Source organism: Danio rerio, chromosome 8 (genome assembly GCF_052040795.2).
Source record: "Danio rerio strain M-AB ecotype USA chromosome 8, GRCz13ab, whole genome shotgun sequence".
Classification (NCBI taxonomy): Eukaryota; Metazoa; Chordata; class Actinopteri; order Cypriniformes; family Danionidae; genus Danio; species Danio rerio.
Window position 1 is genome coordinate 2,313,839 of NC_141028.1, and position 14,806 is coordinate 2,328,644.

At 33.6% G+C, this 14,806-nt stretch overlaps 1 protein-coding gene across 2 annotated transcripts in view; it reads left to right on the forward strand.

Annotated features, from left to right (window-relative positions):
- Positions 1-1,132: 1,132 nt before the first annotated feature.
- efna5b (ephrin-A5b) overlaps positions 1,133-14,806 on the forward strand; it is a 198,896-nt gene continuing 185,222 nt past the window's right edge. For both annotated transcript variants that reach the window (NM_131026.4, XM_087262732.1), the window contains 1 exon segment: positions 1,133-1,731. In NM_131026.4, coding sequence (NP_571101.1) covers positions 1,607-1,731 — 125 coding nt within the window. In that variant the 5' untranslated portion in view covers positions 1,133-1,606.

Sequence of the window (14,806 nt, forward strand, 5' to 3'; positions counted from 1 at the left end):
ATATTATATTATATTATATTAAATTATTTTATATTACAGTTGCATATTTTTATTTGTTTGTTTGATTCCTGATGTTTTAATTGATTCAGAATAAGAAGTTCAAACATAAAGCCATTATATACAACTGAAGTCATCATATACAGTCAAAATGATCAGCCCTCCAATGAAACTACAGTGAAATTTTACTAAAATAAAATTTCTTACTGAAAAAAATCTTAAAGGGACTAATAATATTCACTTCAAAATATGTTTTTTAATGAGTTTATTCCAGCCAAAGCAGTAAAAAAAATAGTTAAATGAATTTAGTAAAAGAATTACTGTAGCAGACTTTCTCCAGAATAAAAACTAGAAAATACAATGGAAAAATAGCACTTAATAAATATTTTAAAATAATTAAAATTGCACAGGAGCAGGAGGGACAGTAATTTTGTCTTCACCAATATATTGTGTAGTTATTTTAAAGCACATTACATATATGCCATTTATATAATATTTGTAATATGAAATGCACACTATACTGTTCATTGAATTTACTATTTTTTCACGGTAAGTGGTTGCACACAATTTATATGGGCTAAATTTAAACAAAACTGTTACATCTAGAATTAAAATTAAATGTTCAACTTAATTTGTTTCTTTTAATTCAGCCCATATGGTTTGCAACCCCTTACCTTAAATAAAAAAGTAAATCCAATGAGCCATTTTTACAGTGCAGACCTGTCTCTAATATCTTGGCAATCTGTGGGTTACATACTGAAGTCTGGATTTGGAGGAGGGGTCTATAAAAAGTCTTAAAGGGTCTAATAATATTAACCAGATGAGGAATATTATAGAAAATACCATGAAAACATCACTTAAGAAATATTTTTTAAATTTAATTAATTTTTTATTAATGTATTAATTTGTTTATAAAGCACAGCACATATGTGTTTATATTAAATTTATAATAAGAAATACGTGTCCTACCTGTCTCTTCTAACTATCTGGTCATCTGTGGGTTACATACATGTAGTCAGGTCTTGAGGGCGTGGTCTCTGCTGGTGTCTTCCCGCCCACTCAAATGTGGACCAATGAGCACGCCCTGCGCCCCTCTGTAACCGAACTCACACTCGCAGTGCGCGCCGCCGGGTTCACATCATCATCACACCTCCCGCCGAACTCAGAAGATCCGCGCGTTCCTTCACCGCGCGTTGTAGAATGACGGAGAACGACGCGCGCGTCCTGATCGCGGCTGTGTTTGTGTGTGTGTGAACAGACTTCAGCTCTCCACCTCAGTCTGAGACCCTGCCACTGTCGACAACTTCTCCAGACGGACACCTCGGACTCTCTGGATGCGCGCAAAAAGTGTTGAAATGCGCGTGATTTCTGATTGACGCCTGCTAGAATGCGCTGATATTTGTGTGTATGCTTTTGTCGTCTGCGCAGTGAACACAGTTATTGACCGTAGTGCGGAGCTTCACGCCGCTGACAGACGCAGCAGAGGAGCGGGCAGATCTCCACACTTCTCCCCGCGGTCTGGCATCAGCCGAACCCGCCGCAGATGTGAAGGAAAGTCGGCTGGAGGAACGGGAATATCCGCGAGTTTCCGAGCGCGCAAAGCGGAGAGATGCTGCAGGCGGAGATGATCGTGTTCGTGGGTGTGATTCTGTGGATGTGTGTATTTAGTCAGGAGCCCAGCTCAAAGGTGATGGCTGATCGATATGCTGTCTTCTGGAACCGAACCAACCCCAGGTGAGCTGATCGCTCCTTTTCTGTCTCTTGTATGTACATCCACCGCTGTTTGTGGGAACTGTACAGCCTGCGTTACGCAGGTAAAGTTGCTTTTATTTTCACACATTCGGACTTTCTCCTTAATAATAGGCTAGAATTTCACGAGTCAAACTTACTTGTGATTTCAGACCGAATATTCAAAGGTACAATACAATGAGCATGTTACAAGTTGTCAATAAATAAATGTGCGGATAGCCTAAAACCTTGACGCTTTTTACTTTTTATTTTAGGCTATACATTTGTATATATATACCTTGACGCTTTTTCCTTTTTATTTTAGGCTATGCATTTGCATACATACATACATACATACATACATATATATATATATATATATATATATATATATATATATATATATATATATATATATATATATATATATATATATACAAACGTAGGCTGTAAAATTCCCACAAACAGCGGTATATATATATATATATATATATATATATATATATATATATATATATATATATATATATATACCGCTATTTGTGGGAACTTTACAGCCTACGTGACGCTGTATTGAGGAAGAGTTGGTTTAATTCTCACACATTCGGACGTTCACCTTAATAATATAACATTCTTTGCATATTCTAAATAGTGAAATCATAGATTATCAAAGTACAACATTGATCACAGTCAATTTAATAGTGCTAATCTTGTTTTCAAGTCATACTTGCATGTGATTATTCAGACCGAATGTTCAAAGTACCATGGTAAACACTGTAAGGAGCATGTCACCAGTTGTCACTGAATGGATGTGCGGATATAAATCTAACTTTACCTCAATCGTGAAGCTTTCACTTTGTATTTTAGTTCTGGAGAGCTAAATAACACGGATGAAGGATTAAAGAGAAATTATGTCTGGTTAAAATAGCCGACGGGAATATTGAGCTGGTTATGATTAATAACGCGCAACTTTATCAGTGCCGCGCGCGTTGCTTATTTGCGATTTATTTAAATGATCAGCAACAAAGGTTTTCAATCCTATTTAATGTTGTACTAATGGGTGTATATTTGTAGTATAATGCACTGATGTATTATACACGTTGTTTATTATTTTAATAATCATCTATATACTGTCACGCCGGGTTATTTGCGAGTTTTGAGCCGCGGTCGCGTTTTTTTGTGGCCCGCTTGGCTACGGGTGCCGATCAGAGTTTATTTTCTGGAAGTTTACTTCTGTTATTTATTCTCATTCAAATGGGTCGAGCTGCAACCTGATGGATTTGGTGGTTCCTGAAGCATGCATTCCCCAGTACAATTGATAAATATTTACATTTGCATAAGAGAAAACCAATGCTTGACAAAAGTCTGTAATGAATCGGTCGCCTTTTCCGTCTCTAAATGATTTCATATGGCTTTAAAGCGTGCTTTCACTGGCAGTGAAATTCAGGGAAATTTAGATTGATATGAAGTATCATTAATGCTGTGCATTATTCAGAAATTAATGCGTGAATTAAAAGCAGGTGAAGCTGTGTGCTTGTGAACAGTGAAAGGGCCATATGAACACTGTAAAATGCAATTATTTTCTAAATATATTAATAAAAGTTTTACAATGCAATGCAATGAATGCTGTATAGTTTTTATATTTAATATATATATATATATATATATATATATATATATATATATATATATATATATATATATAAACAGATATACAAATGCGACACATTAAAGTGTCTCAAAAAGGACTTGAAGCAGTTTTCTATTTAGTTTTAAATAGGAAGAAATAAACTAAAATGAGCTATAGAATGTAATATCTAAATAAATCACTATTGATGTTTATAGTTTTATTATTTATTTAGTCTTATGCAGATATCTTATATCAAATGCATGCATGTTAACATTGATATGCACACATTTACACTTTATATTAATAGCAAACTTTCATTTTTTTATTTCAATGCATCTCCAGTTTTGGAGGAATGGTCTGCATATCATATGTGGGACGTGTTTGAATGAAGCAGACAGTTCTGAGAGCAGCCGCCAGTCTGAATAGATCTCTGCTGATTACAAGTTTTGTGGTCTGAATTTCTCCCCTAGTTTGAGCTCGCCGTTTATTTATGTGACACTTTGTTTAAACAGAAAAATGCAAAGTCAGGTTTCATCTTGTGTGTGTGTGTGTGAGACGCTGAAAAGAAGCCGCAAGTTCATAGCGTTTTTCAAGCCAGACGGTCATTGTGTTGCAAAGTTTGACTGCAGATACAGAAATATAAATGTTTCAGAATAAAAGTTTGAGTTGTTTTGGAGATATAACTGCAGTTCCCAGAAGCACAGATGGTGCACAGTGATTGACGTCAGGTTTGGGCCTTCAGAATGTAGCGGTCTTTCTAAATCTTGGGTGTTTTATAGTCTTGTTTTTGCTTGCGGAAAGCAGAAGAGATGTTAGGGCTGTGCGATATTGGAGAAATCTAAGATTGCGTTATTTTGTTTTGCTTGCAATCTGAATATAATTGCACCATATGATTTGAATAGCTCTATTTGGAAAGATTTCATTGATTTAGGTTGACTGGGGTGATCAAATATTTTGGGATGATAAAATATAAAAAACTGCAAGCATATACAGTATAAATATGACAGAGCAAAAATAAAAGCTGAATAAACATCGCTTTATGTGCAGAAATTGAATAATCAAATATAAAACACCATAGTCATTATTGTATAAATAATTAAAACTATTTTTTTAATAATCTCTGTTCATCTTTAATAAATAAGATAGTCCTGCAATGTGACTATTGTGAGTTGTTTATCTGTGGTTGTGTGTTTCATCCGATAGACAAGATAGGAAAAAGACATAATGCAGAACGATATGTGTGTATAGACACAGAGTGGAGTTTATTTAGTCTATTTGTACATTCTAAAAAGTGCTGGGCTGTTTTTTTTTAACTGAATGCTGAGTCAAAAAATGGACAAACACAACTCTTGGGTTAAAAAGTGTCATTTAAATTTTAAATTTAACTGTAAAAAATAACTTTGGGTTTTTCATATTTTGACGCAGCATTGGGTTACGGCAACCCTGTATTTTTTATAGTGCAAGTCTTATTGTCTTGTTTTTGCTTGCAGTCTAAAAAATGCTGGGATATTTCAACCTATTTCACCTATTTCAGACGAAACCAACTGCTGGGTTATTTTTTTTTTAATTAATAGGACCACATTTATCCCAATGTTTGGTTAGTCCACATTTTAACCAATTTGGATTCAGCACTTCTTAGAGTATGCGGAAAGCAGAAAGGATGTTGTGTGTTTAATTGGCAAACACAACTCTTGGGTTAAAAAGTGTAATTTAATTTTACTGAAAAAAGCAACAACATTGGGTTTTACATTCTGTGACCCTGCACTGGGTGACGGGAACCCTGGATTTTTTAGAGTGCAAGTCTTAGGTGTTTTTTTTTTGGTATTCTTTTATTGCACTCTAAAAAAATAAGGGTTATTTCAACCTAATTCTGGGTGTAATATGGATTAAACCATCTACTGGGTTAATATTTTGAATGAAATGTATAGGACTACATCAAACCCAATGTTTAGTTAGTCCATATTTTAGCCAATTTAGGTTTAAATAATCCAGCATTTCTTAGAGTGTGCGGAAAGCAGAAAGGATGCCGTGTGTTTCATCTGATTCATATTAGGATATCTGAAAAGACGTGCAGATACTGTAATGCAGAACGAAATGTGCATCAAGACTCAGAGTTTATTTAGTCTGTTTGTTCACTCTAAAACAATTCTGGGTTATTTTTTTAACCCAACGCTGGGTCAAATTATGAACTAAACTACTTTTGGTATAAAAAGTGCCATTTGAATTTAACTGTAAAAAACAACAACATTGGGTTTTTTACTTTATGACCCAGCATTGAGATACGGCAACCCAGCATTTTATAGAGTGCGAGTCTTGTGTGTTAGAGTGTCTTCTTTTTGTTTGCACTCAATTTCAACCAATTTCTCAGTGTAAAATGGACTAATCCACCCTCTGGGTTAATATTTTGAATTAAGTTAATTGGACCGAATGTAACCCAATGTTTAGTTAGACCATATTTTACCCAATTTGGGTTTAGCATTTCTTAGAGTGTGCAGAAAGGATGACGTGTGTTTCATTTGAGTCACATTAGGAAATCTGAAGAGACTTGCAGATACTATAATGAACAATATGTGCATATTAGACTCGAAGTGGAGTTTATTCAGTCTGTTTTATACTCTAAAAAATGCTGGGTTGCTGTTTAACCCAACGCTGGGTCAAATAATGGACGAATCCAACTGTTTTGTTTAAAAGTATAATTTAATTTTAGCTGAAAAAAGCAACAACATTGGGTTTTTCACTTTATGACCCAGCATTGAGATCCGGCAACCCAGAGTGTAGACGTTTAGAGTGTGAGTCTTGGCTGTTTTATTGTCTTATTTTTGCTTGCACTCAAAAACAAAATGCTGGGTTATTTCAACCTAATTCTGGGTGTAATACGGATTAAACCATCTACTGGGTTAAAATGTAGAATTAAATGAATAGGACTATATTTAACCCAACGTTTAGTTAGTCCATATTTTAGCCAATTTAGGTTTAAATAATCCAGCATTTCTTAGGTTGTGCGGAAGGCAGAGAGGATGCCCTGTGTTTCATCTGATTCATATTGGGAAATCTGAAAAGACAATATGTGCGTATTAGACTCAGAGTGGAGTTTATTTAGTCTATTTGTACACTATAAAACAGCTGGGTTGTTTTTTAACCCAACACTTGGTCAGTTAATGGACAAATACAACTCTTGGGATACAAAGTGTAACTTAAATTTAACTGTATAATGCCCCACATTGGGTTTTTCATTATTGACCCTGCATTAAGTTACGGCAACCCAGCATTTCTTACAGTGTAAGTCTTGTGTTTTTTATTGTCTTGTTTTTGCTTGCACTCAATTTCAACCCAATTCTGTGTGTAATACAGACTAAACCAACAGCTGGGTTAATATTTTGAATTAAAGAAATAGGACAAGATTTAACCCAATGTTTAGTTAGTCCATATTTAGCCAATTTGCGTTTAAATATCCCGCCATTTCATAGTGTGTGTGCGGAAAGCAGAAAGGATGCCGTGTGTTTCATCTGATTCATATTAGGAAATCTGAAAAGACGTGCAGATACTATAATGCAGAACGAAATGTGCATCAAGACTCAGAGTGGAATTTATTTAGTTTGTTTGTTCACTCTAAAACAATTCTGTTAAGTCATCTTAACATTGGGTTTTGAATATTTGACCCAGCATCGCGTTATGGTAGCCCAGCATTTTTTAGAGTGTAAGTCTTGGGTGTTATTGTCTTGTTTTCGCTTGCAGAAAGCAGAAAGGATGTTGTGTGTTTCATATTAGCAAATCTAAAAAGACATGCAGAAAAACATGCTGAAAAACAGAATAACAAAACAAACAAACAAAAAATTAACCCAACATTCAGGTTATATATATTTGACCTACCATTGGGTTGTTGTGACAATGTTTTATTAGAGTGTAATATGCAAAACGAGGTCCCACTTTATATTAAGTGTCCTTAACTACTATATCCTGGTATCAAAAAATAAATACAATGTTCTTAGTGTGTTCATTATGTATTTGAGAACACTTGTGGTGCTCTTGAGTTGGGATAGGGGTTGGGTTATGGACAGGTTTGATGGTGTGGGTAGGTGTAAGGGTGGGTCAAGGTGTAGGGAATGGTCAACAGTGTATTTACAAATGTCATTACAGAAGTTAATTACAGATGTAAATACATACAGGCATTTAATCAAGCATAAGTAAACAGTAAATACATGTATTTACACAATAAGTACATTGTTACAAACTATTAATTCCTGTGTAAGTACATATTAGTTAAGGCCACTTAATATAAAGTGGGACCCAAAACGATATGCGCATATCTAATTTATTATGCTCGTCTTTTTGTACACTATAAAAAAATGTTGGGTTGTTTTTTTAACTTAATGTTGGCTTAAAAAGTGCTGTTTACATTTATTTAATTAATGTATTGTAATGTATTGTAATGTATGTACAGATGAAGGCAGTGCTCTGTTGGTCGTCCGCTGGTCACTGCTTCACACCTCGGTTATGAGCATGATTGTTAATTGCTTAATTACTCACTTCACCTTTTGGACTCTGAACAGCCGTAATGAGTGTTTTCCATGCTTCATAAACCCTGCTAGCTAGACTTTCCCCTCTGACTTTGACACTTTAAAAATATGCTGGGTTGTTTTTTTTTTTACACAACGATGAATCAAATATCGACAAACACAACAGTTGGATTAAAAATTTTAGTTTAAATTAAAATTTCAAACAAAACAAAATTAACCCAACCATAGGTTTGTCTATATTTGACCTAGCATTGGGTTATTATAACAACCCAACTTTTTTTTGTATAATAATGCAGAAGAATATGCAGATATCTAGTTTATTTTGCGCGTCATTAAATACCTGCTAAAAATGCTGGGTTGTTTTTTTAGCCAACACTGTGACAAATATTTACAAACACAGTTGTTTTGTTAAAAAGTGCAGTTTAATTGGTATATATATATATATATATATAAATATATATATATATATATATATATATATATATATATATATATATATATATACCAATTAAACAACCAATTAAAAAAAAAATTAAATATATATATATATATATATATATATATGCAAAATAAATTCTAGTTGTATAATTATACTTTAAAAAATGCTGGGTTATTATATATATATATATATATATATATATATATATATATATATATATATATATATATATATATATATATATATATATATATATATATATATATAAATAATCCACTATTTTTTTTGTAATTATACGACTAGAATTTATTTTGCATGTCATATGTACTCAAAAATTGGCAGCTGTTTTTTTTTAATGAATCACGTGTGCAGAGTTACTGAAGTTTGTCCTGCGCGCTTGTGGTTCTTTTTTAGTTACTTCTTTGGTTTGGTGCGTTAATCTGATCGTTACTATTATTCAATAGAAGGTAATGATTCGCACTCAATTGCTTCATACTGTTTTTATTTTTACTTTTTCTTACATTTTACGGGTGATAACAGACAAACAGACGTTTCGGCACAAAGCCTTCCTCAGTGTGTGACACATTCTCCAACTCCACCCTTTTATTCCATAGTCAATCACAATGTGCAATTAGTTAAACCGTCACTCTCATTTCATTATCAGTTAATCACACAATGACTTATAATCTTCACAGCAATGACAATAAACATTCTTCCCATTTCCGACCTCACTCCACAGAGATAAAGTGTAGCAACCACCATCACTAATCAGGTGTACATCAATACAAAAAAATTCTAACAGTTGACATTAAAAGTTTTCTACATTTAACAATGACCCAAAGATTAAAAATAACAAGTCTTACCTTCATCTCTACTCTTACAACCAATTATACAGGAGACATTTACCTGCATATTCAAAAACAATTTGCGAAACATACGAAAAAACTTACATTTAAAAACCATTAAATGTAAGAAAAAGTAAAAATAAAAACAGTATGAAGCAATTGAGTGCGAATCATTACCTTCTTTTGAATAATAGCTGTTTTTTTAACCCAACACTGGGTCAAATATAGAGAAACATTACTCTTCCAATTTTGCTTTGTTTTGTTTTGTAAATTTAAACTGCACCCAGCATATTTTAGAATGCTGTTAACCCAACTGTTTATGATAAAAAGTGTAGTTTAAATTTGATTGTAAAATGTATATTTGACCCAGCTTTGGGTAATTATAACAACCCAGCATTTTTTAGAGTGTAATAATGCAACTGTAATTTATTTTGCGCTGCATTTAGTACACTCTAAAAATGTTGGGTTATGACATTGACATGATGCATTATGGGTTATTATTACAACCCAGCATTTTTAAGAGTTTAATAATGCAACTGTAATTTATTTTTGCACTGCATTTAGTACACTCTAAAAATGTTGGGTTATGACATTGACATGATGCATTATGGGTTATTATTACAACCCAGCATTTTTAGAGTGTAATAATGCAACTGTAATTTATTTTTACACTGCATTTAGTACTCTCTAAAAATGATGGGTTATCTCATTATGACACAACCCATTATGGGTTATTATTATAACCCAACATTTTTAGAATGTAATAATGCAACTGTAATTTAATTTTGCACTGCATTTAGTACACTCTAAAAATGTTGGGTTATGACATTGACATGATGCATTATGGGTTATTATTACAACCCAACAATTTTTAGAATGTAATAATGTGACTTATTTATTTCGCATTTCATTTAGTACACACACACACACAAAAAAAGCTGTGTTGTTTTTTAACCCAACAATGGGTCAAATATAGACAAATATTACTCTTGGGTTCCAATTTTGTTTTGTTTGTTTCCAATAAATTTAAACTGCACCCAGCATATTTTAGAGTGTACTAAATTTGTTCATATAATAATTTAGCACTTTTACGTGTTTTTTTAACCCAACCCTGCGCCAAATATAGACAAACAGAACTCTTGGGTTAACAATTAAATTTAAATTGATAATAGTAATTACAGATGCTCCAAATATTTTTTGTCTATGTTTGACTCGGTGTTGATTTAAAATAACCCAGCATTATCTTTATATAGTGCATGGTTTTCCCAGAGTTTCCTCATGGCTCTGTCCTCCTGAAGGTCTCTGTTCTGTCGGCTGTCACTGCTTCACACCTCTGTTATGAGCAGGAATTGTTAATTGCTTAATTACTCACTGCACCTTTTTCACACCGAACAGCCGTAATGAGCGTTTCCCATGCTTCAGACACCCCGCTAGCCAGATTTCCCTCTGACTTCCGTCCCCTTTCGCTGGGACTCTCTTTATTTCTCAGTGCCATGCTGAGCAGAGAAAATGAAGGAGCACAATTAGATATTTCAGGAGCTTGTTCCCGGGCGAGGGGTCACGCGGCCTCCAGACGGAAACCCCACATACATTCGGCTGTAACTCGATAGCGTTGGGCTGCTGGTGAAAATGTTCCATGATGAAGCGCCCAGAAATGTGTTAGCGCTCGTCTTAAACATGTAGGACAAATTACTGATAAATGTCCTTGAAAAGGGACCAAAACATGGATGCAATTAATATACATGTTAAAGAAGTCGGAATTATTCGCCCTCCTGTGAAATATTTATTCTTTTGCATATATTTCCAAAATGATGTTCATCAGATTCAGGAATTTTTCACAGTATTCCCTATAATATTTTATCTTCTGCAGAAAGTCTTATTTGTTTTATTTCGGCTGGAATAACAGCAGTTTTTAATTGTTTTGATCACATTTTAAGGTCAATATTATTAGCCCCCTTAAGCAATATTTGTTTTGGATTGTCTACAGAACAAACCACTGTTGCAAACAATTTATTTGTGTTGGATTTAAACAAACAAATTAAGTTTAATAATGTTCAACTTAATTTGTTTGTTTAAATTCAGCCCAAATAAATTGTTTACAACCTCTCATCGTAAAAAAATTGAGTAAATCCAAGGAATCATCTTTGAATCATTTTCTTCAGTGTACAATGACTTGCCTAATTAGCCTAACTTTACCCTAATTAACCTCGTGAAGCCTTTAAATGTCACTTTAAGCTAAATATTAGTGTCCTGAAGAATAACTAATAACGTTTTTATTACTAGTTGGCTTAAATGTGTGAGTTAAATCAGAGTAAACCATTATTTTTTTCACTTTTTAACATTTAATTAGTTTTAGTTAGCATAACAATATGTTGTCATGACTTACTGAACATACCTTTTTTACAGTCTATATATGATCATACCTGCCAACATTTGTAGGGGGTAGCTGTGGTGTTTCTGTTATTAGAAACTGTTCAATGGGTTTCAGGCGCCGATCAGATACTATACTAAAGTTGATGACCAAAAACCATCGCAAAGTAAAGAATTAGGAGAAGCACACATACTAAACACACTCACACACAACAAAATACACAACAATTGTGTCAAATATTTAACAAAAACAACATGAAAAAGTGATTTATTTAGGAGAAATGTTCATATTATCCTTCTATCTTGATAAATGTAGCATAAATAAATGATAAAATATTATATAAAACTAAATTATTCAATAAAAATAAAAGTATATCCTATAAAAATTATAAATATACTGTATATATATAACCCTAATACAGAATGTATACTTTTTTTCTGTAAAAACCATCACAGAGGCAAGAATGAGGAGAAACACAGACACTAAACACTGTAAAAACACACAGCAGAAACACACACACACACACACACACACACACACACACACACACACACACACACACACATCTGGGGTGTCTTTTTTACAGACTCTACCAAAAAAGATGTAAAGTGGGGGGGGTGGAATTACCAGAGTTTTCCGGAAGAAATAACAAAACACGAGGGTGGCGGGAGATTGGTTGAAATACGGACATACGGGAGTGTTGGCAGGCATGTATATTATATTAGTTTTAACTGCATAATACTGCCAGTAATTCATGGTATTATGACACTTATAAAAATTCTATAGACTGAATATTTATAATAAATAAATAGACTAAAAATGCTGGGTTGATTCAACACAACGTTGGGCCAATATATGAACAAACACAACCATTGAGTTAATAGTTTAAATTTTATTGAAACTATGCATAACCCATTACGGCTTATTATAATAATAACCCAGCATTTATTAGAGTGTAATTATACGACTTTATTTTATTTTGCATGTCATTTAGTACACTCAAAAAAATGCTGGGTGGTTTTTTTAAACCCAATTCTGGGTCAAATATTGACAAACACAACCTTTGGGTTAAAAGTGTAGTTTAAATGTTGTTGAAAATATCAACACAATGTTGGGTTTGTCCATATTTTACACAACCTTGGGTTATGAAATCTCAACAGCATTGTCTTGAGTGGCAGCTGGGTTAAAGAAAGTTATTTAAAGACATACAAAAAAAATACCTGAGCCGTTCAGTTTGTCCGATCTTGAGTTGAAAATGCTCAGCATTACCTATTAATTTATTTTTTCATTTTAAAAAGTATATGTGTCCATATCTGAACTGAAATTTGGTTAAAACAATCCAGCATTTATTTGTTCAAGTGTACTATAATGCAGAATAATATACAGAATTTATATCTATATATAATTTATTATTTATATATTTTGTTTTACTCAGCAGATCAAAATCAAATCACTTTTATTGTCACATCATCAGCAGCACGTGTGCTATGATGAGTGAAAAGCTTAGAACTCACTGCTGAACTCACAAAGATGCTCTTCCAGCTGCAACCCAGTACTGGGAAACACCCATACACACTCATTCACACACATTCTTACACTATGGCTAATTTAGTTTCTCCAATTCACCTATAGCGCATGTGTTAATGTACATATTAATTCATTCATTCATTCATTCATTGATTCTTATACTTTTTAAGGATTTATTAAAGCTGTATTTCCCTCCAAAATTAAGTTTAGTTTTTTCCTATTTCTGCAGTACATTAGTTTATCTCAGATTGGTGTAGTTTACATTGTATTAAACCGCATTTCTGACCTCCGCAAAAGCTCCGTTCACTGATCTCTCCACATCTATAAACCCGTCCGTCCTTGTGTGCGTTTTATGTGCATTTTACACCTCCTCATCTGACGTCTGCGGGAGATTAGAACAGCGCAGGAATACATCATCCACTTGAGTGCAGAAATGTAAAACACAGCGCGTTTTTCATGCATGTGGTTTTTGGGAGGCATATATGCGGCAGGCGAAAACAGAGCCTCTTATTCTTCAGTCTTAAACAGATCCTGCTGCAGTCCAGACTGACTTGACTAGTTTTGACACTGCCTATTTTCCTCTTTTAGCCTTGTAAAACGTCTCTGATGGTATGTAAAGCGCGCCGTGCCTTTACGCTGTCCAAACTTATTCTCAGAGGAGAGCAGAGACGCTTTGTGAGTTCAGCAGGTCCACCAGAAACCTGCGCTTTGGGATTGTTCTGATTATTATTATTATTATGAATTTAAAGACTAGACTAGGATTATAGTAAAACAGCATCACCATTAGCTTGATGCAGCTGATCATTATGTGCTTAAAAAGGCAGGAGGACTCTACTGTTGTGCAATGTATGTACAGAGTATATACAGTACACAGGGCTCAGCATAAATGAGTACACCCTGTTTTGGAAATTGATATTTTCTACACAGTTCTCATTGTGATTGTAGACGATGTATTTTGGTGTATTTAAAGATAACAGCTTAATTAAAATAGTTACATTCATTAAAATAAGAATTTGGTCAACTTTAGGAATAGAGTGATTTTTTTTTATGTTTTCCTTGATTTTACTTGTTTACTAACATTTGATTTCATATTATATCCCTCTACGTATTAATTTGGGTGCATGATTTATTTTTGAACTGTGATCTTAAGTTTTTTTTTTAACCATATTATAATATACTGTCAAACTTGACATTTTACGTAATATAAATATGTTAAGAGAATCTCTTGTGGAGATTGTATAGTTGCTATGGTAACACAACAAGTACAGCATTTAATATGTTGTGTTGATTATACTGTTGCCATGGTAACAACTACAGTAATTAATCTGTTGTGGTAATTCCACAGTTGCTATGGTAACGCAACACGATTAGTAATTAATCTGTTGTGGTGATTCCACAGTTGCTATGGTGACAACAACTAGTAATTAATCTGTTGCGGTGATTCTACAGTTGCTATGGTAACACAACAACTACAGTAACAACTCTGTTGTGGTAATTCTAGAGTTGCTATGGTAACACAACACACACAATACTTAATTGGTTGAGGTAATTCCACAGTTGCCATGGTAACGCAACAACTACAGTAATTAATCTGTTGTGGTGAATGTACAGTTGCTTGGTAATACAACACATACAATACTTAATTGGTTGTGGTGATTCTACAGCTATGGTAACACAACAGCTACAGCAATTAATCTGTTGTGGTGATTTCACAATTGCTATGGAAACACAACAATTACAGTAATGAATCTT